This window comes from Mercurialis annua, linkage group LG2, assembly GCF_937616625.2.
Source record: "Mercurialis annua linkage group LG2, ddMerAnnu1.2, whole genome shotgun sequence".
Classification (NCBI taxonomy): domain Eukaryota; kingdom Viridiplantae; phylum Streptophyta; class Magnoliopsida; order Malpighiales; family Euphorbiaceae; genus Mercurialis; species Mercurialis annua.
The window spans coordinates 52,332,338-52,358,482 of record NC_065571.1 but is presented as its reverse complement, the minus strand read 5'-3'; the positions used below and the strand labels follow the sequence as shown (position 1 = coordinate 52,358,482).

The 26,145-nt window shown below is 27.6% G+C and overlaps 2 protein-coding genes across 3 annotated transcripts; one reads left to right on the top strand and one right to left on the bottom strand.

The window, feature by feature from the left end:
• The first annotated feature begins 8,615 nt into the window (after positions 1 to 8,615).
• LOC126669443 (uncharacterized) lies at positions 8,616 to 15,884 on the top strand. 2 transcript variants are annotated; one of them, XR_007638497.2, is made up of 3 exons: positions 8,616 to 8,800; positions 9,134 to 9,197; positions 15,630 to 15,884. XR_007638497.2 is itself a non-coding variant. In XM_050362907.2 (2 exons), the coding sequence occupies exons 1-2, from the start codon at positions 13,891 to 13,893 to the stop codon at positions 15,676 to 15,678; spliced, it is 1,263 nt and encodes a 420-aa protein (XP_050218864.1). In that variant the 5' UTR covers positions 11,053 to 13,890; the 3' UTR covers positions 15,679 to 15,884. The 2 variants fall into 2 exon arrangements, 1 of the variants encoding a protein (XP_050218864.1); XM_050362907.2 differs by lacking the exons at positions 8,616 to 8,800; positions 9,134 to 9,197 and adding an exon at positions 11,053 to 15,104.
• A 595-nt stretch (positions 15,885 to 16,479) lies between these two features.
• On the bottom strand, positions 16,480 to 21,179 carry LOC126669442 (probable flavin-containing monooxygenase 1). Its single transcript, XM_050362906.2, has 5 exons — positions 20,683 to 21,179; positions 19,142 to 19,382; positions 18,329 to 18,507; positions 17,368 to 17,717; positions 16,480 to 16,866 (listed from the first exon to the last, which is right to left on the bottom strand). The coding sequence occupies exons 1-5, from the start codon at positions 21,142 to 21,144 to the stop codon at positions 16,524 to 16,526; spliced, it is 1,575 nt and encodes a 524-aa protein (XP_050218863.1). The 5' UTR covers positions 21,145 to 21,179; the 3' UTR covers positions 16,480 to 16,523.
• Positions 21,180 to 26,145: the final 4,966 nt, after the last annotated feature.

Here is a 26,145-nt window from a genome sequence, read left to right as displayed (position 1 = left end):
TTTTAATGTCAGGGTAGAATTAAAAAGAAGATGAAAAGTTGGGGTTTTTATAAGGTATTAAGCCATTAAAATGACATATATTGGAATAATTTTTTTTATCTTGAACGTAAATTGAAAAAAAAATACGATCTTTCTAAACGATATAAATCTATCTCTTGCAATTAACTTATTTTATATATATAGTTTATATATTGCATACTTATGCAAACTATGTGTTTGAATTGAATTTTTTTAAAATGATTAAATTCTGTGGATTTTAAACAATCTATAAATTTTATTAAATCCATCGTTGGTAGAACAAAAAATAATAAAAATTCATAATGGTTTTTAGAATTTATCATTCAAATTTCCGCCTTCTAAGTATGGGAAGTTGGAATCTATCATTTTTAAAAGACAATAAAATTTATAAAATTTTATAATTTTAAAAATATTCTCATAAAATTCATGAATTTTATATTCAATTTAGAATGTAAAATTTATAAATTCATGATTTTACATTCTATAAATTTCACCAAAATTTATGAATTTTAAAATCCTTCAATCTAAACGGTATTTTAAGGATAATGACTATCATAAAATTATATTTTTGATATACTATAATCGAGAATTAAGAATTAGATTTAGACATTATACTGAAACAGAAAAATCAAATACCGTCGAAATAATTTTTAAAAAACAAGAGGTAAAGGGTGGTGGGTGGGTGGGGTATAGGAAGAAAGGCAGATCCTTTTCCTTAGTCTGAAAAATATGGAAGATTGATTTTGGGTGGTTTCTATTGGTAACAACTTGTCATATTTATTTTGATTTTGTAGCCCTTAATTTCTAGAAGAAGAAATTAATTTAAAAGGGGTAAATATTTATATTATTATGATTTATGAATATGGTCTGTCTGTTTGGGGGTAGGAGGAGTAGTAGTAGTAGTAGTGTAGTGTTAGTGTTGGTGGCAGATTGAAAATACAAAAGAAATGGTCCCAACCCACCACCCCCACTAATACCGGAAAATGACCTTACATTTTAGGACCCCCTCCTACATTGTTCTCACTCTCCATCTTCATTTCATCCCAATTAATGCCTCTATTTTTTTTACCATTGTATAATAAGGTTCATCACTATACGGGAGCGAAATTACGGGTAAAATTATCGGTTGCTCTTGTGACCGTCGATTATCAATAACTTTTATACATGTTTGTTTAAATCATTTTATTGCGTCTTTACTCTCAAGTCATCGTTTAGCATATTTATTTTTTAAATATAAACTTTTATGTTTTTTTTATCAATTATGATCAAATATTTTAATTTTACAACTATATTCAATTTAAAACTCTTTTTATAATTGTAACCAAATTTTTTGAGTTTTAATTTTTAAGCGCAAACCTTTCTTTTTATCAATTACGAAAAAACGTTTATATCAACTCTTTTTAGAAACTGGACAATTTTTTAAATTTGGTCGTAATTGATAAAAATATTTTTTTTTTATTTCCACCAAAATAAACTTATGTGACATAAACTTGACGTTCGTTACATATTTAATCTCTACATTTTTCTACACAATAGGAAAAAAAATATGCTTCTCTCTTTATTAACAAAAAAAAACCACACTTTCTTTAGAAAAAAAATTTCTCTTTAAACCATTAAGGAATTGAGAGAGAAAGGAATAATTTTCTTGTACAATTTTTGAGGATGCAATTATTTCAGATGTTCATTAGACGTTTTTGTCATTGTTTTACAAATGAATTGTTTTTATTATAATAAAATTATAATTAAATTTTGTAATTACGCATTAAAATTTAAAGGGTTAATGTCAAAAAAAATCTCGAACTTTACACGTTTTCTCATTTTAATCACGAAGTTTAAATTTTCTCATTTTCATACATGAACTACCACTTTTTTCCAAATTCATATACGGTGCTGAGGTTGCACTTATTCATTGGTGTAAAATGATCTCCACCTCAGCGAATTACACCAATGGAACCGTGACACCTCAGCACCGTGTATGAATTTGAGAAAAAGTGGTAGTTCGTGCATGAAAATGAGAAAATTTAAAATACATGATTAAAATGAGAAAACGTGTAAAGTTTGTAAATTTTTTATGACATTATCCTAAATTTAAATATCGAGTTGGAAAATTTTAATATTTATGAGTGAAAATTTCCGGAAAAAGAAGAAGAAAAACGAGTAAGTCAAATTTAAAAAATGGAATTGGAAGTAGGCGTGTGGCCATCACTTATTTGACCCATGCACACTTTCTTGTTCACATTAGGCTTGGTTACCTCCTTTTTTTGAACGATTGTTATCTTCTTTAATACCCTATCATCATATTTACTTGAATTATTGAATATTTTATGCCACTTGATCACTAAAATTCTATGTTTTTTTTATATAACATTATGAAATTATTTGAATTATTTTTAGTATAATTATTTTATTGGCTAAAATTTTCATTGATGAAAATGAAAATTACATAAATGAATGGTTTTTCAACAAATTAAAAGAATTATTTTAAAATAATGATAAAAGATGTTAATACAGTCATCGATTAGAGCTTTTTAACCATCAAAAGGTTATCCAAAACATACATGGTTCAAATTGAAATTACAACCTTAAAACAGCTTGATTCTTAAAGTTTTAAACTTTTCAAATTTCATCTTCAATATAGATCCATAAATGATCTCCAAATTTTTAAATCTATAAGAATATAAATTTAAAACTTGAATAGATTAAAGAGGAGATAAAATACTTTAAAAGTTTATTCAATTAAAATAAAATTTAAACAAACACCATAGAATATTATTGAAATAAGAAGAGTAAATCTGCAATTAATAGTACTATGTATAACTATTGAATAAATTTTATGCTTATTTCAATATAGTCATCATGTAATGTGAAATTTATTACAATAAATTGTATAAATGTATAGTATTGTACTTTATTTCTACCAAAATTAATATTGGACCGATTCGTTGTACACGAATAGTGCTACTTAATTTTTGTCCTTCCAAACGGCAAACTAAAATGTAAATTTCAATTTATAAAATATGATTCTTCAATTGCATACTCTACTAAAATTATTATTTTCCTTACTTTTTAATGGATTATAGTTTTATCCATTTCAAGCAAATTTTTTCATTTTTTATGTTTATCTAAATTAATTTAATTTCTAAAATTATGTAATAACTATATTTTTTAATTATTTATATAATTTAATAATGCTAATTGATGGTATTTGATAAGACAATAATAAGTTTATATTACTAATACCGATCTCAAATAGTCTGAACCTGAAGTGAGCAATGAATCATTTAAGACACTCAAGGCTCACCCTAATGAGAGTCTTCTTATGATCTCTACCTCGCCTGAAGAGCCGGAAAAAAGGCGACGGATGCTCACTTTTCTACTATACGCGAGTACCGGTCATCGTGGCCTGACACGTATGCATATATCAACCATAACAAAATGTGGGATAAAACCAGTTCTGTGAAGCTATACTTCATATACCCATTAGCCTTATAAATACTGTTTGTTTGATGCTTGAGAAGGTATTGTTTTTACAGACCCAATACTTGTACATCAATAAACTTATTAAAAAACTCTTACTCACGTAAACATTAGAGTGGCTTTCGGGCAATATCAGCCTGAAACCCTTTAAGTTTTTTATTTTTTATACAGAAAAATCGCTAAAGGCGACCTCAAATTTTTATGACTATATTAATTATTATTACTATTACTATTACTGTTATATTAATTAGTAGTTTAACTTGATGTTTTAATATTTGATGAGTTAATAGTTATTATTTGATAGATCTAAATTTAGTATTTTTGATTTAATTTGTTTGTTATGATTTATATAAGTGAATATCAATAAGATGTTTTATATTTATGAACATGAATTATATTTGATGAATTTAATTGATGTAGTTATTACTTTGTTTTTAATTTTGAAAGAGTTCGTTCGACTATTAAAAAAAATTATACAAATGAAATATTATTTACTCTAAAAAAAATAAAAAAAACATTATTTATAACTATTCAAACTAACTAGCTAGCGGTAGATATATCGGTTAGAATAGATTTTAGTATGGGGTGCCACCAACAAATTTTATAAAAAGAATAAGTGTAATTCATAATAAATTTTAAATTAGAAAGCAGATTTATACTCAAACTTTCAAAAGATTAGAGGTAAACTAAATATTAAATTCAAAGTAAAACAAATTTTAATTTCATCGCCGAGTCCACACCCCTTGTGGCACTAGTAAAAGGAAAAATTATTTAATGCGACCGTTGCATCATATCGTTTGTGCAATAAAATAATTGTGCGTTAGTTATGTAGCTTTTTTAATAATTAAAAAATAAATTATATTTAATTTTTTTTATCGATAATGTCTTGTTGTAAATATGAAATGACGCAATTAATATATAGGATAAACACTCTGGTAAAAGTAAAGTAGAAAGCATCGCAATTGTTTTACTTTTTATTGAATTGTCTCGTTAATTTTTTTTTAGAATAATTGATCTCGTTAATTTTTTTTATTTTGAGAATTGTTAATCCCGCTAATTAGTTACTAAGATAATGGAGGAAATTAAATGTTTCCAATCTTCACCCCCATTTACATTTGTATGTTAAATTTATTTATTGGATTAATCGGATAAAGAGAGAGAAGCATTTGTGGGATATTTGAACCCATATTTTACCGATTAGTTGTCTATATTTATACCATCTGAGCTAAACCTCATTGGTTTACTTAAAAATCTAAATGAATTTCTAATCTCTATGAGCCATACAACAATCAAAAAATACCTTATTTCCTTAAATATGTCATAAAAATATTAGTAATTTTAAATAAACATGTAAAGAATTAAGATTTGATTGATTTTAATATATATTACAAATTAAGTATCTTGAAAATAAATAAATAAATAAAAGTTATATCTAATTACAATTTTATTTTACTTATATGCATCATTTGGATAAGTAGATTTTAAATGATCAAAATTAATTTTATAAAACAAATATTACTAAATTTATAAGTTTAAAATATATTATCCTTTAAAATTTTCCCTTTTAAAGAAAAAAATTGAATTATATATTTTATGAGTAATAAGCTATTTGATATTTTTATTGTAAAATTATCACTATAAATTACTTGATTATTTAATTAATAATAAATTTTTAAAATATTATATCTTCTAAATTTAATAAAATCTATGCATTTTATAATTTTTTTTCCAATAGTGCATGAATAAAATTTCATCAGTCCAAACACATTTTAAAGCAAATTGGCGCGGGTCCAATTTCGGTCCCACAATATAAATCTACACATCTCTTTTTCTTCTCTGCTGTAATTTTTTTATTTAGAAATTAGTAAATAGTATAAAATTATAAAATATATTTTTAAAAGGAATTATTTTTCAAATATTTGTTTTTTGACAAAATATTTACACTATTTTGGTTTATCTTTCTTATTTTCTACGCTATCAATTTTTTTAATTTTTTTTATCAAAAATACCTACTATATAAAAAAGTCTTATCTCATTTTAGATTAAATTTTTACATATTCACTCTCCTTTTTCTCTCTTTTCTCTCAATGTTCTCTTCTTTTTTTCTTCCCTTTCATTTGATTTTCAGTTTGTCTACTCCGATTATTTTTCTGTGTGTCTTTTCCTTTCGTCTTTTCGCTTGCGCTTCCGTTCGTCTATTTTTGATAGATATCTCGTCGTTTCCGGTCGTTTTTCTGTTCGCGTTTTCCGTTCTCGCTAGTCCATTCGTCTCTTCCATTCGCGCTATGGATTTTTTTGACTCGTTTTTAGATTTGTGTAATTTTTTAGAATTTTTATAATGATTTAAAAAATTTGTAAATAAATTACAATAGATTTATAATTTTTTATTTATAAAATTATTCTATTATTTATATAATTATTTATTTTTTCTTTTCTTATTCATAGATTTGTTTATTGTTACTGATTTTGTAAAAAACAAATTGATTTATGGTGAATTTATAGTAATTTTATAATATATATGTTTTAGTGTATTTTTAGTGTATTTAGAATATATTTATGCCGTTTTTAGTATAACTATGGTACATTTATAGTGTTTATGGTATATTTGCAGTGTTTATTGTGTATTTTCAGTGTTTCATGTTATAGACCATAAAAAACACTATAAAATGCCTAAATACACTATTGTTACACTATAAAAAATAAAAAAAATTCCAAAAAAAATTCTATAATAAAATAAATTATTAAAAACTAAAAAATAGGGTTGTGCAATCGGTCGGTTCGGTAGACCGAACTAAAAAACCGAAAACCGAAATTAAAAACCGAAGAAGATATTTGTAAAAATTAAAAAGAGAAGATATTTTTCATAAGTAAAAAAAATTAGAAAAAAAATCAAAATTTAACAAGTAAAAATATAAATAAGTTATCAAATATGTATTTTAAAAACTTACTATTTTTAAAATTTTTAAAAAAAATACTATTAAATAAGCAATGAGAGATGACCGACTATGTCTAATACAAAAAACATTTAAAATAAGTTTTTCTAAATTTTAATAATGCAAAAAACTGAAAATAATAGTAAAATATTAAATTGAGATGCAGCAGTACAATGTGAGAGGAATAGACAAAATTAAGTGAAGGCAGGCTTTTTTCGGCGGTGGGCAGGAACAAGTGCCTGCCTACAAATTGTCCCTATGTACGACTCCCACGTGGCAAACTCGTTTCTATTGGAGCCTTAAAGAGATGCCCATGTGGCATTTCTGTCTCTCAATTAGCCGTTTGATTATGACCCGTCACATCATCTCTTTGCAGCCTGCTCCCACTTTTTTATTCATATTTAAAATAATTACTATATGTACAATATAAAAGGAAAAAGTTCCCTTAATAAAAATATATTTAAGTTTAAATAAACAATAATATATTTTTTATCAATACAAATGGCTGCTGAAAATATATTCTAGTTATTTCAATTAAATAATTACTTTTGAATTGGTTTGATTATTCTCTTAATTAAGGAAAAAGTATAGTAAGAGTTGCTATATATAATAGATTATATCATATTTTGTTACTAAACTAAGTTTGTTGAATAAGTTTTTTCCAACTCATTACTTTTAATATATAAAATAAATAAATTATAATTTTATAACAGTTAATTATTTTTCAGTAATAAAAATTAATTTTCATTAAAACAAGCTAATATAGAAATAATGCTTAAATTTATAACATATAAATTTACTTTATCATCCTAATGAACACACAACACATATTACACCATACTATCAAAAAATTCAGTTTTTTAAAATAAAAATCTAATATCGCGAGTATATAAAAAATTATACTTAAATATCCCACCATAATTGTAAATTAAAAATTATATAATGCGTAGAAAAAAAATTGTTATTGGTGAAAGCATGTAAAACTGTATTTGAGAAAATACATAAATTTATAATATATTTTCTAAATTAATAGATATCATTTTATTTTATTTTTTCAAAATGATAGACTCTTAATTATTATTATTTAAATAATTAAATATAATATACAATTTCATTAATTATAATACATAAAAAACAATGTCAAAAAAATAAAAATTATATCGTCAAATTAAAATAATCATAATATTCGCAGCAAATAGCTAGTGTCAAGCGACTAACGTTCAGTGCAGTTAAGTTAAAACTGATTTAACAATATAATACAACTAACTAATCCCAAGACGTAGTTGAATAGGTAAACGCTCTCCTGAATTAAGTGAGGTCGTAGGTTTGAACCGTATTCATGTATACAACCGTTTGAAATTTGGGGCCAGCGTTTTCCCTCCTGGAATAGACCTAGCTGACTCGATCCTGCAATGGATCTAGTCGATTCGAGTGAAAATTAGTCTGAATGTGGAAGGTTTAAAGATGTCATTTTATAGTGGAATTAAAAAAAAATACAACTAACTTTGATTATATATGTAAAAAATTAAACAAAGGAATTTTTTAAGGGTGAGGAGTAATTAAATAGGGCGAGCATTAAACTTAAGTACGAATCAAAAGTGACGAATTAGAAAGGGGCCCCTCCAAAAGAAAGAATTACTATTTGTTCCTGCGAAATTCTGCTACCTTGTACAAAATATTTTTAATTAGTGAAAAGTAAAACAAAAAAAAGGGTTTAAGGTCTGGAAAACTATCGACCTTTCAATTTTTTTTAATTGCACTCTCAACTTGTAATTTCTTCAATAGCACTCTATTTCGTATTTTTGGCTTTTAATAGCACCCCGACCTTGTAAAACAGTCAATTTTACCCTATTTTATATTTTTGACTTTCAATAGCACCATAAATCATCAAATTAAACTCATTTATCGAGGACTTATTTGATTTTTTCTTAAGTTAAAAGACTTGTTTAAAAGTGTTCAAGTAGAAAAAAGTATGATTTCACCTTTAAATTTAGTTTTTTTGAAATTTTTTATCCTTATAGTAATCAAATCATCTAATTTTTTTTAATTTAGAGTGCTATTGAAAGCCAAAAATATAAAATAGGGTGCTATTGAAAAAATTACAAAGTGAGGGTGCTATTGAAAAAAATTTAAAAGGTCGGTAGTTTTTTCAGATCTTAAGCCCAAAAAAAAGTCAATTAATTCAACATTAGAGTGTCAATGAATTAATAATTAATAAAAAGAACAGAAGATGAGAGGACCTTACTTCACTGTTTAACAGAGCCAACTGAGAGACAGAAATAATAAAGAAAAAGTTAACAGCAGGAGCAGCAGCACAAAAGTCTGAAGATTAAATCCGAAACAGTGGCGGCATTTAGCTTCAAGATTATCAGGTAATAATAAAAATAATTTCATTAATTTTAGGTATTTTATTTTCACATAACGGTGTGAATGGAATCCAATGGTGAAAATCGGTATTCTGTAGCTGTTCATTGAGTCTTAAATTGGAATTAATTATATAATTCATAAATGTATGAAGCTGTGCTGTGTTGTGTTGTCGTTGAGTTGGATATATTGCGGTAAATTGTTATTCATTGGCGGATTTTTATTTTTTATTTTTGTTGATGAATGATCTGAAAATGATAGGGATTGGTGGAATTGTTTTTTTTATTATTGGTATTATTATAATAATAATAATAATAATAATAATTATTTGTTCTCATCAGATTTCAGAAGCAGAAATTGTGATATGCATCTTTATCCAATCCCACACTATTATACAAAAAACAGGTCTTGTTTCCTCTCTTTCTTACTTTGATCATCATATTTATATTTATCCATTTATTTCCATTATTACTTACTTTTTTAATCCATTTTTTCTTCTAGAATATTAATTGTTTGTTTTGACCATCATCTATGTTACACGGAAACAACACTGAATTTAGAATGACTATATTCTATGCGGAATAACTATTCTATTCCGAATCTATTCCATGAACTAAATGCAGTCTACAAATAATAGATAACACTAGAATGAGAAATGCAGAATTAGAAAACGGCGAAATAACAACCCTTAAAACTTATAAGAGTAAGTTGTATATAAATTTCGGACTTTGAAGGTATTTTCGAAAATGAAACTGAAATTTCGAAATGTTCGTGCAACATAGGTCGTGAATCGTGATTAGTGACTTAATTTTGGTTTGCTTCCTGGTAAGGCTTTGTTAAGTCTGCTTTGAAGTTATTCATGATTTCTAAATTTTTGGATGGGTTAGGACTGATTAAAATAGTAATACAAATTAGTAGATCAGTTTCTTGTTTAGGATGTTATAATTTTTGAGAGAATTACTTGGAAAATGAGTAGATTAGTGTATACTTATATATGGTTTAGTTGCAATATGTATAGATTGCCTGTATTAGGTTTTGAGGATAATCTTTGATGGTAAAGTAGGCTTTGGAGTAATCATTGGTGAGTGACAATTTGCTCTTTTTCAACTTTTAAAGAATGAAATCCTGCATTTCATGCATTCTCTTTTCAGAATTCAGATCATACTCATCTAAATTTTCCTTTATTCTATTTGGTTAAGGAAAAGCATATATTTATAATATATTTGTTGATCTCTTTGCTATCATACGAACACAGTTGAAATCCCATGTTGAAGTATCCTAAGAAAAATACAGATAATAGATCATTGTGGTTCAAAGACTAGTGCCAACTAATGCTAAATGCTCAACAGAAAAAAGATAATCATTGTAATTTCAACTTGTGTTGAGGGGTAGGAGGAGCAATTTTTTAACCAATTCAGTTTACTTTACAGTATTTACAAAATTAATTTAATTTTTTCATATGCTAAGAAAATATAAATAATCTTAGGAATTAAGGTGTTGTCACTTAATAAATGTGCACATGACTATGAGTCTGCTCCTAAAGCACTCAATAGTGTGGAACATATGCTATTGTTGATGGCAGAGCAGCCCTGCCCTGCACACATATAGTTGTACAGGTGGTTGCTTTATTTTGCAGAATGATGACAACCAGGTTTTATCATTCAGTAATCATCTAATTCAATAGATTATGACAAGTAGTGAAATTGATCAAAATCTTTAGATGCAAAATTCATTTGAAGGTTTCTTTTTGTGGATAATCATTCATAGCTAAACAGCTCAAGTTCTTTGAATCTTTAAAACCATACATTGTATTGGCGATTTGTTTTATTAAGGTGTTTGTTTGAAAACTCGACACGTAGTGTCGTCGAATTTGTGAAGAAGAAGAAGAAGCGTAAAGAGTTTTTGTGTTTGACATGAAATTTTGGCCTATTTCTTTGACTGTTAGGATTATTGGTAAATAAATGAGTTATTTTTGCAATTTCTTGAGCTAGTAAGGAAATCCAATTTTACATGAGCAAACAAATGAATAAGACATAGGTTTCACCATCCTAATATATTTGTTTTACATTTAATATATTAGAGGTGTTCCATAAATTAAAGAAGAAAATTACTGAATATACATAGAAACTGTTTAGCTCTAGGTAAATTTTCAGTTTTTGTTTGGTTCATCTGTTCTTTTCTACTGGTGAATTTTTGGTGTTTGGTGAATTTTTTTAACTTGCAGCTATTACTTTATAAATTGTAAAATTATCAAAATGATTATAATTCATATTAAAAATACGATTTATTATAATTCATAAAAACATGAAAATAGAATAAATTAATTAAAAATATTAAAAATGTAATCAACGAATAACTCAGTCGCTTGTAAACTCTTAATTATTTTTCTACTGATGTAAACTTTGAAGATGTATTTTGAAAATATACAAATAAAAAAAACAACAATAGAAAAACTTTTTCATATTCTAGAAATATTAAAGGGTACAAAGTCTCCAGTTTATTCACTTTTTCATAGTCTAAAAATATTAAAGGGTACAAAATCTCCAATCCATCTCTTAGGCTGTTGGTTGGATTAAATAATAAGACTTCTTTTGGGGATTGTTTAATTAGTATATTTTGTGGATAAAATGCTATATTTTGCCCCCTTTTGCACAGCAATTGATCCTTGTGAACAAACAGTGTCAGTAGCAAACTATTATATAAAATTAGATGTAAGTTCAAATTCCTTCTCATTTACTACCTGCTCTCTGTTTAGATTTACAGCAGTAATATATTTATTTTTTTCTCTAGGCTTTATTTTCACTGTTTATTGTGGCCTGAAACCTCTGCAAAAAAAACCACAGTAGCCATGCCTGTGGCCCTGCAAGAACCAATTAGATTGAAATTTAAGGTAAAAATTTGTTTTAGTGAAAAGGATTGTAAAGAAAAGGAAATAATATGAAAGGGAAAGGAAGAGGACGGTATGGAGCATTTCTGTCTTTAAAATAGGGGTATGCAGTATTCGGGTTTGAATTAACCGACCAAATCAAACTGAAATTTTTATTAAGTTTGATTTTTGGTTAATTCGGTTCAGTTGTATGGTTAATAAATTTGAAAATTTTGATTAATTCGGTTTTCGGTACGAAATTTTCAAATTAACTGAACCGACCAAATTAACCGAATTATATATTTATATAATGCTATTTTAGAAATTTAAGGTATTTTTAGTCTTATTTATAGGACTTAGATACCAATTTGCCTTATAAATTTTACATAATTAAAAATTGACGCCAAAGTAATTTATTTTTATTTTTTAATAATCAATATTAATGAAATTTGGTTACTTGATTAACCGAAATCACTTACCGAACTAAATACTTATTTTGGTTGGTTGGTTGGTAGGATGACCGAACCGATCCATACACACCCTAATTTGAAATGCCTTTAGAAAAGGTCCAAGTTCTCTGTTTCTTGTGAACAGACTTAAATCATGTTCATCAATTTGTTCTAAACAGAAAATATTGGACTTTTCTTTATTTTTTTCCTAAAATGAAAAATGAAAAAGAGAAGGTTACAACAGTAATGGAGATTCTTCTGTCAGTCGCTCCATAGGTTTGTGCTGACGTTTTTATTTTCAGCCTGGTCCCATATATTATTAAGATACCAGAATAACCCATTAACCATTTCTTACCTAAAATACCCCTCTAAATGTCAACTGTTACTAGTAAATCAAGAAAATTATGGTCCAAAATTAATAAATCCTCCCCATCAGTTCAAGAATCACTTTTAGTTGATGATCTGATGAGGACCATCCTACTGTTGAAAGTAGCTAGATTTTCATTGATGTGTAGCAGTAGCGGTGCACCATGTTTGACATTTGTTAGCTTTTGTTTAAACATGTAAAACTATCTAGGCATTAGGCAAAAACACGTCTTCTCTTTGAAAAATCTCTCTATTCACATGCAAATTTATGTTTATGATATGGTTGGGTTCTTTTAAAGTTGTTGATGATCAAAACAGGCTTAAGATAATTTCAAGAATAGCAGCTAGAAGTTTAATAATTTTCTTTCATGAAAACTTCCCGAGTTTTATGTTTTGCCATTCCATTTATACTTTTAAAATGCTTTTAAAGTTTAACCTTTAAAATTTAATATGATTATAGAAGAAATTATTTTACTGTTTTTTTATTTTAGTGTCTTTTGTGTGAGTTGGTTTGGGTATAGTATTTGTTAATGAAGGGAAGAGAATTATTTCACAGGCAAGAGAGGTAATCATATTTTAAGGCAGATGAATTTGTAGTTGAAGGATAAGGGTATCAGAGTTGGAGATTCTTGCCTGTACCCGGGTTCATATTGTATCATTTTTAGGGCTGTAAATAAGTTAGCTACTTGAGATCAACTTAAAAAATTCGAGTGGAGTCTGAGCTTAAGCTATTCGAGTTTCGCTCAAATCGAGCTCGATTATAGATTAAATAGACTCGGAAGACTCGCGAGTCTAAATGAACCTCTTACATGCATAAAATAGTATTTTTTTATTATTATATTGAGTTTCATGCATATCATTTAATTTTTTGAATCTCATATTTTATAGTAAAAAAATTAAAACACATCAATATAATAATTTTTTTTATTGAATTGAAGTAGTTCGGATATCGTTCAAGCTCATACTCGAGCTTGAAAATTAAAGCATATACGAGCTCTAACACACTCAACATTGAGTTCGAGTTTGGCCTAATTCAGATCGACTCGGCTCTTTTACACCCTCTAATAAGAATAATGAAGTTTTTGTTGATTAAGACAGGGTCTAGATGAAAAAGAAAAAAAGAAACTCTTACCATAGCAGTAGTAGAAATGCCATTCTAACAGCTCATTTAAGGCGGGTAATAGAAGAAGGGTAATAACAAACATAAGTAATTTGCCAAATTGGGGAAGAATCCAAAAAAATTCAAAAACCCTAGACTGTCCTCAGCTGGTATTTATAACACCCATGAGGCCCTTCTTCGGACCAGTACACCAGATCACCCTCTGCTTCTCTCTGCATTATGTACTTTTGTTCCTAAGAATATAGCAAAAAAACACCATGATTCTACCTTTTTTTCTCTAGTCCTAACCTTAGAGATATGAGGGGTAGATCGTCATCTAAGCAAGAAGTTAAAGGAATGGAAATAGATAAACTGAATCAAGAACCTCATCTGTCTGGTGCTTATATCCGTAGTTTAGTTAAGCAGTTAACCTCTTCAAGAACCAAAGATCCCATGAATTCCAAACAAAATCATAATTCTGTTGATGATGATTCTCTTTCTGCTCAAAACTTGGCCAAATCCGGCGAAGTTTTGAGCGAAAACCAACAAAACCATCAGCCTCAACCTCAACAACATAAGAAACAGGTGAGGAGGAGACTCCATACTAGTCGGCCATATCAAGAACGGCTTCTTAATATGGCCGAAGCTCGACGAGAGATTGTTGCTGCTCTTAAGTTTCATCGGGCTTCTATGAAACAAGCCAATGAACACCAACAGCAACTACAAGATCAGCAGAATCAGCAGCAATCTTCACTGGGAGTGCAACTTTCGCCGACTTACGGACAGGACGGGAAGATAAAATCGAGAAGGAATCCAAGAATATATCCATCAAACACTGGAAATTTCTCTAATTATCTAGACAATCTTTCTTGTAATACTTCTTTTTCTCATCATGCACCACCTCATGAAATTTCTCCATATCCTTATTGTTGGCCTGCTACTGCTAATTCCCAACTTCTGCCTTCAACTGTCACTGATAATCTCAACTTCCCTCTTCCAAATCAAACCCTTGGCCTAAATCTAAATTTTCAAGATTTTAATGATTTAGACACCTCTCTGTACCATACTAGCAACAACCCATCATCATCAGTCTACTCATCTCCGTCTCCCTCGTCGTTCTCTTCACTTTCGCCTTCTTTTTCCATGGCCACGGATCATGATATTCCCTGTGTAGCAAGTTCCCAAGTAGGGATATCGCCTCCCGGAGTCTGCGACTTGAACGATACTTATGGTGGACCTGGAGGGTTGCACCAAGTTATGGACGATGAAGGGATGGCGGAGATCAGATCAATAGGGGAACAGCACGAGATGGAATGGAATGATACTATGAATTTGGTGACTTCAGCTTGGTGGTTTAAATTCTTGAAAACTATGGAATCTAGTCCTGAAGTGAAGGCGGAGGATGATGGATATCAACCGTTTGATGAGGTGATGGAATTCCCTTCGTGGCTGAATGCAAATGAAGGATGTTTGCAGCAACATTTTGATGATTATTGTTCCCAAGATTATTACCACAATCCTTCCCTGCCTTGGTAAGAATCTAAACTTTTAATAATCCTTTGAGAAACGCTATGTTCCGTTCATATATGTTTTATTACACGAATCAAACATGGCCGAAATATTTTCTGTTATGTGCTTTTGCATCATGACCACTTTAGTTTCATTTGTTTTTATGAAACAGATTAAGTGATCTAGTTGGATTTTGAACATTAATCTCATATTGTTAATTTAACTAACAAGGTGGCTGGTGAGAGTTCATGTGCTAGGAGCAAGGAAGAAACATTTCTGAATTTTCACATTATTGTGTTGCACAAAGAGGCCAGGGCAGTCCAATTTTTCATTTGGGGGCCTTACTGAAAATAGTAGCATTAACTCAATCAGCCGATGTATTTTTTTTCATGATTTAAATATTATTTATTATTAATTGTAAATAGTTGTTGAGCACTGGTAAGAAATAGATTTAAATTTGATTACATACAAGTACAAAAACAGTTGACAATTGATGAGTTCACTGATTATGGTATTGTTTTTGTTTTTGTAATTTTGTGATGGCACAGCATGGACATTGGAGAAATTGAAGGCATGGATGGGGAATGGCTAGCTTGAGACAAAGATTGATTGTTTTTTTGTTAATCAAATCTTTGGCCCTTTTTAATTTTTTTTTTGCTTCATTAATCTGTTTTATTTCCAAATTCTTAGGGGCAAGTCTTTTAGAAGCTTTTTTTATCAAATAATAAAGCTTTGCAAGGGATGTTGAAAGATTCATCAAGGATATAATAATGTTTCTAAAGGAGTATGCTTATTGAGCTTAATCTATGATTTTTTTTTTCACTTATATTATCTTGTACTCATCATTGTGCCTCTTTTTTTAAGCTCCTTTTCAATGTCTGAGAGCTGCACGCGTCTTTATATACCATTTTGTTGAATATTCGATTGTGACGAAAATTTCATATTAGAAAATTATGATATATTTAAGTGGCAAGAATTTAGTAACACTATTTTAAGATTTTCAGTTAAATATGGTGTCTGGTTTATACTTATATTATTCTTTTGGACTCGTGAATGTTTTCTTCACATACATCGCCTTTCTTTCGGGAGTGATAGGCAAAGCAATCTTGTAAAATAACAACGGGTTAGACTGAAGTTGAACAATTTGAACCTTTTCATATTTGATGAGTAGAATGAGGAACATATAAGTGGAATTAACTCATGAATTTCTTCTTTTTGATTCCCGTCTCATTTAGCAGCATAATATTGCAATTTGATTCATTGCAAAATCTTTATTTCACATCTTAATACCCGAATTATAGTTATATATAAAATAATAATAAATAAAACTTCACAAGATTGGTAGATGCAAATTCCTTTATTTCATGATAATATCTTAAGTAACACCCAGCATTACAGATATAAATATAAATAACAACATCATTCCCTTAGATTTCTATGTATTATTTATTTTCTTGATAGTCTTGGCTATTGTAAGGGGCAAAAGCTTCCAAGAACAAATTGCTTTTCCTCCAAGGATTCCAACCCATCTCTTTACAAATCTCATCACTATGATTAATACTATAAGTTGAAATGCAATGCCTTCTGAAAAATCTAGTACTTCTTTTCATGACTTCAATCTCATCATGTGTTTGTTGAATCATCTCCCCAATGGTAGGGAGCTTGAATTTTTCATCAGCCAGTCTAGCTAGCCATATGCACCTTAATTCTGCTGTATGCAAATTGGACACACTCTCTATGTACCCCACAAATGCCATGTTTGGTATCAATGGATGAATTGTTCCCCTGTCACATAATATAATTAACTTAATTACACCTCTTTTTTTTTTCATAAGCTGGAGGCCCAGTGGGCCATATGAGCTTTCCAACGGGAGTAGCTCATTCCCTTATAATAACCATAAAAGTGATAAATTCTCGTATAACCAAATGAATATGGCAGTGTGGAGACTCGAACTCGAAAATTACACAATTCTCATAAAATAATAATATCGACCAGACCATTCTCTGATTGGTTGAAACCTTAATATTTCAGTTATGCATTTTAGTGCACAAGCAATGTTGCATATAAATATATACATGAGCAATAGGCCGACGGAATGCTTAAATGCAAACAACGAAACACTATATTTTTATAAAAAAACAATTGTAAACATAAAAATTTAAAAATGTTTCAAAAAATTAAGATAAAACATCGAATTGTAGGATTGAGTCACATTCCGTGCAATATATCTTTAAGTATATGTAGGTAGGATTAAACTATGAAAGGTGGGAAATAATTTAGATTACCTGTAAAGTGGCATGATTCCAGAGGAATCTGTAATGAGACTAGAAAAGGAATGAGGCAATAAATTTGTTAGCTTCTTATGACCATCATAACCAGTGGCTAAAAGCACAACATCAGCCTCCAATTTGGTATGGTCATCAAATTCAATTCCCCCACTCCAAAACCACCATTTTGAGGCCCTTTTGAACACTATTTTTCCTTTATCAGCCTCTTCAAAGAACTCCTCCGGTAAGATAGCCATTTGGCAAGATGCATAATCCTCCACAAATGGGTGGTCCGGTTTCAACCCATATTTCTCAAGTGGAAGCTTCCAAACCAAGTAAGACTCTATGAACTTGGAAATTGCCTTTCTCTGCCCAAACAAGCCAAATAAAATGAAAACATAATGACAATAATATTGTTATTGGTATTCATTTTGTTTATTTATTTTTTGATATTATTTGGTACTGTAAGTAGGTTTGCTCAAGGGCCGAGTTTGGACGGATTCAGACCGAATTTAATCAGGTTTAACTGCTTTATATGCAAGTTCTAATTTTATCTAGACTTGATTGCACATAATATATACTCCGGAGTATTATCTAAGTTCGACAAACAAAATAAATTATACGGAATCACACTGATTTTTTTAGCATGTATTAAAATAAATCCGGATCGAAATTGATAAAAGTTAAATATCTGAACCCAATCAAGCGGGCCGGGTCTGGACGAACCAAATAGATACTCGATCCATTTATCAGGTATAATCGCCAATCCGTTTTCACACTATACTAGGATTTTTTTGGTTGAGGGTAAATAGTTTAGAAAAGTAGGTTGATATATTACTATCTATTTTTCTAATCTATTCAAATAGAAATAATTACTACTACTCAAATAATTAATTTCTAAAAAATTTGCTTCATGAAATATATTGTTTTAAACCATACAATAATATCATAATTGTAACTAGAATATTTAAATACATACCAGTGGAGATAAAAGAAAGCAAAGCAGGGTCTTGAAGAAGCTTTGATTTGGCCTTTCATGGAGAAACTGAGAACATCTTGTGGAAAAGAACAAGAAAAATGGCAACCCCCATATCCAATATGACGGAACTGTCCAATGCAAAGTTCTTACCACCATTGTGCACGCTTGCCCTTTTGGTCCTTTTTAGTTCCAATTTGCAAAATTAATTCCATGTCAACATATCATACATTATAATAAATATATTTTTAATTGATAAAATGGTAAAGATTTAAAAAGAATTAAAAAAAATCTTATTAAGTCAACTTTACAACACTCTTGCACTTGTTTGACTTCCATCGAGTATTTGTTTAGCTATTTTGACTTATTTTTCATTTGGAAGTCAATCTTTCTTCTTTTTTCTTCCAAAGTGTCACTCTAGTTGGTTTCTAAAATAAAAACCGACATTTAACTCTTTAAATATATTAATGTCAAGTATCGAGATCGGTTAAAAATTTGAGTCGGATTCAAATTTGAACTATACTCAATATTTATCTCCACGGGTTCAAATTAATTAACGAAGTATGAAAAGTTTGTGATTCTGACTGAATTTTTTTACACACATAAAATAATAAAATCTATTTATTATATTTAGAATTTCGACTTTATATCATTTGATTGATTGATTTTTGTATTCTATAGTAAAAAGAAAGAGTAAATGACTTTTATATTTTATCTCGAACTTGACATAATTCGAGTTCAGCTCATTTAAACTAATCTCATCAGATTATTAGTGTTATATTTAGGTGCGTGCATGTGGGATTAAAGATGTATAACCTGAGTTAGCCTGGGCACACTCCACAGCTAAATCAATAGCAGATTTTTTGTAGCCAATAATGGCAACTTTTTTGTCTTGGAGAAGGTGGCGCGTGGCATCTTCGTCGAGCTTAGAGTAATCCATGGCGTGCAAGACCTTGCCGCCGTAGACTTGTTCTCCCTTGTTTGCTGCAAACTCCGGCAGTTTTTTAACATCTCCATATTTCCCGATACATACCACCAGCAACTCAAAACCATACCGCTGCACGTTCACCATATTTAACATTCCACAAAAAAAATGGAATGAATTAATATATTTTTATATATCCTTAATAATAATAATAATAATAATAATAATAATTTAACAAACAAAATTAAATAAAAATTTATGCTCCCAACTTCTCTTTTTCCATTTTCACAGAGTTTAAGATAACATGATTAATATTTTAGATTTTTATAAACTTTATTTCTTTTTCTTTTTTAAATTAGACCCAATTATTAAATACTATGACTATTTAATTTTTTAAAATAATTATAATAAATATTAAACTGTAGATAGAAATAATATAGAAATATTAATTATAAAGATTATAATTTATTAGAAATAAGGAAGTATTTTGGGACAGAAAAGAAGCAAGTAGACTATCATAATATTGGAGAGGAGAGAATATCAATTTAATTAGTGGATCAATTGTATTGAAACATGAAAAAATATATGATTGATAAAAAAAAACAGACGTTAAGAAAACTCTTCAAGCTATTCAAAAGAGCCTATAAGCTTTTTGAATTTTTTTTCGCCATTCAATTTTTCAATGTTTTTAAATAGCACAAATAAATTATCACGCTTAAAAAAAATTTACAAAAATAACTAAGAACGTGAGAAGTTAAGTGTCTAAAACATAAATTGAAAGGGTTTAAGTACTCTTTTCAAAAGAATTATAGGGTTTTCTAGCACGATTTAAAAATATGAAGGGCTAAGTGTCTAAACAATAAATTAACTAATAGAAGTTAAGTGCCATTTTCAAAAAAATTAATTTTTTTTTGCTCCATTTATAATTATGAAAAGTCCAAATGGTAAAAAAAAAAACTAAAAAAAAACTCAAGTACTCTTTTTAAATAATTTCATTTTTTATAACTTCGGCAATAAAAAAACAAGATAGTCTAGTACTTGTATATTAATTTTACAATAGATTAATCCATATTTATATAAAAAAAATCATATAATTTAATTTTGACAATTAACAAATTCGACTCTGCATTGTTCATAAAATTTTCGATCTTCTTTTTCATTTCTTCTTTTATGAATTTTTTTATTCAATTATGAGCTAATATATTATACAAAAATCAAGGAACTAAATTAAAGTTTATTTTTATCAGTTAATAATTACAAATTTGTTGGACTAAATTGACATAATTCTTTATTCTGGATATACTTATTTTTTGTTTTTGTCTATATTAATCCATTTTCCCAAAAGAACTATTTACAAATACCAAATTACATTTACGTACAAAAATAGAAAACAAAGTAGATAATTTTCAACTTAGAATTTATAGGTAAGAACCTGAACATTTTGGGACTGATCAGTCTGCACAGCAACCTCCCAAACAGGATAGCCTGTCAAGAGAGCACCATAATCCGCCGGTTTTACGTCAATCTGAGCCGTTTCACGGCGGTCGCCGACATATTTAATTGCCACCACCCTGGAGTTGAACTTAACAAATTTCAAGACATCAAAATATGTCGCATAGTTATTCAAATATTCCAAAATTTCTTTATGAGTAGGAAAATTTTCATTATCTCTTTCAGGCCAAGGATAATCCGAGAACTCAAAGTCACAGCGAGGTGTTTGAAGTTTAGTGGAGGCAAAACAACAATGCTTCCACACTCCGCCGATGGAACCGGTGGCTTCAAACACCACAGGACGGTGGTGAGAGAGCTGTTTGGCAGCAGCAATGCCGCTAATACCGGCGCCGATGATCCCCACTTTGTGGTTTTGAATTGTATAATTTTGGTCACTTGCCATTTCTAGGGTTTATGTAATAAGAAGCTTAGGTTTGATATATATGCTGGTGTGTGTGTGTAAGAACTACAAGGTTTATGACCCCTTTTATAGTTGTAGTCTTGTGGGGAGGTATCCATTTGGAAATTAGAGGTATGATTTGTATAAATTAAATCCAAGCCAATTAAAGTAAGTTATGGATGTTTAAAATGTTTTATTTTTATTATTATTGAAGGAAAATACAATTATAAACTCACGGTTTTAGTAGAGTACTGCTCAACGATTATACCGTTTGAATTATAGTTCATTGATTAAATTCATTAAGCAATTAGATTTTATTTTTTTTATATTTGCATCAAAAATAAATTTAAAGACTAAACTATCTTTTTAATTAAGTCTTTTAGTTTAGTTGATTAACATCAAATAAAAATGAATGAAAGGAATAGGAATTGACGAAAATAAAAATGGATGATGGTATTTTTTTGATTTTCAATTAAGAGAGACAGATCTATAAATTGAGTCATGTGAGGATGTTAATATAATTTATTCTACATTTGATCTATAAAATGTGAATTCATAATTTATTAAAAATAAAATATATACTATATATAAGAATAAAGACAAGGATAGTAACATGCACATTTACATTATTGCCTTTCTACTTTATAATGTACAAAATAGAAAAACTAAAATTTAAAGTTATTGATCTAAAATGCTAAGAAAAACTCATCTTTATAAATTGTTGTTCTAGTTATTTTTAATTAACAATATAATATATAATATATAATTTAAACTTTTTTTATTATAAATTAGATATTAAACTCTTGAAATAATTGATGTAGCATATTATCTAAAATAAACTACTTCTGAGAAAACTATTACTTTAATTAGTATTTGATACATTAATTTGACTAAATTATTTGGACCTTCATTTTTAAGAATGTGATATTATACTAGTATTATTTAATACATAAGCTACAAAAATTTTAAAATTACGAGGGACCAAAAAGTTTGATACATTAATGTTAAATGATATATTATACTATTTAGTCCCTCATTTTTAAGATTTGATCTTTTATTTTTTAAAAAAGTTATTACTTAAATAGATAAGGTATATAACAATTTTTGTAAATTTAATTTGGAGTAAAAAATTTAATTATCAATATACTAAAATATAAATTAAATACTACATTTTTAAAAAGTCGGATCCTAATTTCATAATTTTTTAAATATTAATAATAAAATATTGTTAATTATTATTATAAATATACTAATATTAAGTTAAAATAAAATAATTATAAATAAACTGTAATTAAATTCAGGGATTAAAATGAATTTTATTTAAAACTGTTATATTTGTTTTTACCAAATCAACTAACACCTTTAATTGACGGAGAAAGCGTTAGTGAATTTAGATAAACATTAAGAAAAAACTTTTATATTTTTAAAATCTAAAAAAAGATTTAAATTTATTTAATAATTATCCGTAAATGAAATAGTATTATGCTAAGCAAGGTGAGTTTGCTGTGTTTGTATGTTTCATTCACTTTTACTTCACTTAATCTCCTAATGGTAATGATAAATATGCTAGAATGCATTATAAATTTTTGAACTAATTCCTATGGGTGACAACCTTTCGTTATGAAAGAATAAAGCAGTTGACAAAATTAGGCGTCTATTTTTGCTTAAAGACTAGAAATAAGTTGCAAACTATATGTATGGACATAGTGAAAAATTTAAAATAACTTTTCCTAATAATTCATCAGACAATTTATATAAACTCTAATTGATTGTTTAGCCACTTATGATATTAATTAAGATAGTCCTTTTTTTTCTTTCTAGGCTTAACTCATCTTCATGTTTTTGTATTTATCATTTTTTATTTATTTATTTTTTGGTCTTTTTTATTTCCTTGATTAATTTTTATACTTTTTATTTTTTATTTACTTGTTCCTTTTACAATCAAATTTCACAATGATTTAGTCCTTAAAAAATAATTAGGGACGAAGTAAACAAAACTGAAAGTTAAAAAAAAACTAAATAAATAACAAATTTAAAAAGAATTTAGACGAAAATAAAAATACAAGGACTAAGTAAATAAAAAATAAAAAGTTCAGGGACTAATAAAAGAAAAGCAACTATGGATCAAGTAAATAGAAAATAAAAATTACAAGAACCTTAAGATGTGTTATGCATTTTCCTACCTAGAATGCTAACTAAAATAAATTAAATATAAATTTTTATAAAAAAATTATTTATAATAAACTACTTCAATAATTATGAGTTGCTTATTTTTATTTTATAATATCATATATAACTATAAAATCTAGTTACTATTGACTATTATATAGATTAATTATAAAATTTTAAAAAATTTATTTCACTAGATATTATAATTTTTATGATGATACCAAATGAACTTTTTAAGTTAAAAAATTGTATATTTAATTAGATTTTTTTAAATTTATACATTTTTTTATAATTAAGTCAATTGAGACTGATTTTCTTATCTTAGTTAGTAAATACAGTTTTCTATTACTTCCTTTATTCCTTTTTAATTGTGAATGTTTGAAGTTTTTCTATTCAAAATATTTAATTACAAAGTTCAGTGACAAATTATAAAAATATTTTTACTGTTATCCTCTAATTTAATTAGTGTAGTAGAGAGAGTATTTATTAATAATGCGGATTTTTTAGTATATATATCAATGCGTTGTAGTTTTTTACATGAAATTTTAATGACTTTTTTAATATGTGTGTTTTGTTTAAAAAATGACGATTAAAATGGAACAGACTACATAGGGAGTAATATTAATTGAAAAAAATTACTTTGAACTTGCTAGTAGGTCAAAATGTATTGTTGAAAGAAGTATATAAATTAATAATCATTGATGCTAAACTAATTGGTTGACTTAATGGCAATGTCGTCTAGCTAAATAGATAATTATCGAAAATTCTCTTATTAATTTAGTCATATGGGTAATAATTAATTAACAACTATAAATAAATTCAAGTGTAAGGACTATTTGTTTTGTGGATCCCTCCTTCCAAGTTACTATATTTTAAGCACGTTGCAAATTGCAAACCATCTCTCTTTCTTTGATTAAAGATTCGAGAAGCACTAAATGTCGGGGATTATTATTATTTTCTATAAAAAAATATTTATAATATCAAATTCTCAGGAAAGAACTTCAAAAATATCGAATATAAATTTGACTTTTATTAAAATAATTATTGACTATCGAGTTTTAATGAATTTTTAGGAGATAAGAGACTATTTGATTAAATTCTACATATGCATGAATCTTTCTCTGTCTGGCGTATGAGACTATGCATTTTGAAGAAACATCCCAGAAATTTAAGCTACATGGAAATTACGTACATACTAGAAAAGTTGCTACTTCATTTTGTAATAAAACTCTGATAAATAATAAGTATTTCGAAAGTGAAGCACCAAACTTTTAGATTTTAAAGAGTTAATGATAATGATTTTAAGTTTCTAATATAAATATAAATTTCATATTGTACCGTGGCTAAGTAGCTACTTTAAATTACTGGTTTTAACAATTAATTAATTCTTTCTTTTATTAATGGGAGGGGAATATTTTGCGGCAAGAATTAAACTCACGATTTTAGCAAAATATTATTCGGCAGCTATAACTCGGTGGTTTGACGATTAAATTGATCAGCTTGAATCATGATTCGGAAAATTCATAAATAGGGAAAGTTTTGTGATGTTACCCAATGCCTAATATTATGATCTGTTTCTTATATTTGAAACTATTTCAAAGTTTGTTCCAATTAATTTGGATTTCATGCAGCATACAGTTTATTTGCCGCTCTCATGCACGTTCCTATATATTATGAACAAAGGGTCATTCCAGACCTTTAACTTATGGGATAAGTTCAAATAAATAAAACTCGACTTATTTTGATAAATCCATCCATAACTTTTTAGAATAACTATAATTATAGTCATATCTTTTGTATTTATTATTTAATAAACTAATCATTTTAATAATTAATAAAAATTTATGAATTTAACTTCGTTACATGTCATATAATTAATAAATTAATTCAATATACATCACTCATGTATTTGAATTGTCAAGTGCAACGCAAATTTATTTTATTTGCCCAAAAGAAAGATATAAATTTTATAACTTTAGTTGAATTGAGAATTAGATATAGCTGTCTCAACTCGCCAAAATTATAGACCATAAGTTTCAAATTTGTTTTAGAAATATATATATCAAAACGATCAAAATTCTGAATATATAAAATTGTTTTATTTACTTTAAAGTGCATAAAATACAGCCGTGAAGATACTAGACTCTAATCATATTAGAATTGATACGAACTATTTAAAAAAATATATAGGCAAGTATAGTGAATTATGTATAAAATATATTTTTTATGCACTCCTAAAATACATAAGTTGATGTATTGATTTTGGAGAACTATAGGCTAAATTGTGAAAATAAACTTATATGAATTTGTCCTATAAATTTAATGACCAGTACTATATATTATTGTAGCTTTTTCAAGAAAGTGATGCCTTAATTTTATTTCTAGACAATGCTTCGGCAGCCCTTATTGATTGATGGTGCAATTTTCTTTTAAAGGAAAAAAGTTATGTATAATTCTTCTTCGAAGTTGTGATCATGTTGGTCTAATTATATCTCATTTGTGCAAGATTTTTATAATTAAGGTTAAGAAATAAAAACAAAATAGAACTCAGCTCAAGTGGCAGCTATATATGTTTTAAGTTTCCGATTTTAGCAAAGTTTATAAAGTATTCTTCTAATTAGTGTACAAAAAGTTTCTGAAAATTGCTTCTATTTTTCTATTCAAATGATGGTTAAAGGATTTTGAAATAATAAGAAAAAAACAATTAGGAGTAAACCAACAGTCAGTTCATTCTAATAAATAGATTTAAGCAAATTCATATTATTTTATCTCTTTAACTGATGAATCGACTAAATTATTATTTTTTTGTAAAATTGATTTGATAAAAAAATGAAA

Excerpts from the sequence above, each read along its gene's own strand:
- LOC126669442 (XM_050362906.2), bottom strand. The coding sequence starts at position 21,144 with ATGGCAAGTGACCAAAATTATACAATTCAAAACCACAAAGTGGGGATC. Across the intron at positions 19,383-20,682 it reads ATCAGTCCCAAAATGTTCAG|CGGTATGGTTTTGAGTTGCT; the intron begins GTTCTTACCTAT and ends GTGAACGTGCAG. Across the intron at positions 16,867-17,367 it reads GGAATCATGCCACTTTACAG|GGGAACAATTCATCCATTGA; the intron begins GTAATCTAAATT and ends ATTATGTGACAG.
- LOC126669443 (XM_050362907.2), top strand. The coding sequence starts at position 13,891 with ATGAGGGGTAGATCGTCATCTAAGCAAGAAGTTAAAGGAATGGAAATA. Across the intron at positions 15,105-15,629 it reads CACAATCCTTCCCTGCCTTG|CATGGACATTGGAGAAATTG; the intron begins GTAAGAATCTAA and ends GTGATGGCACAG.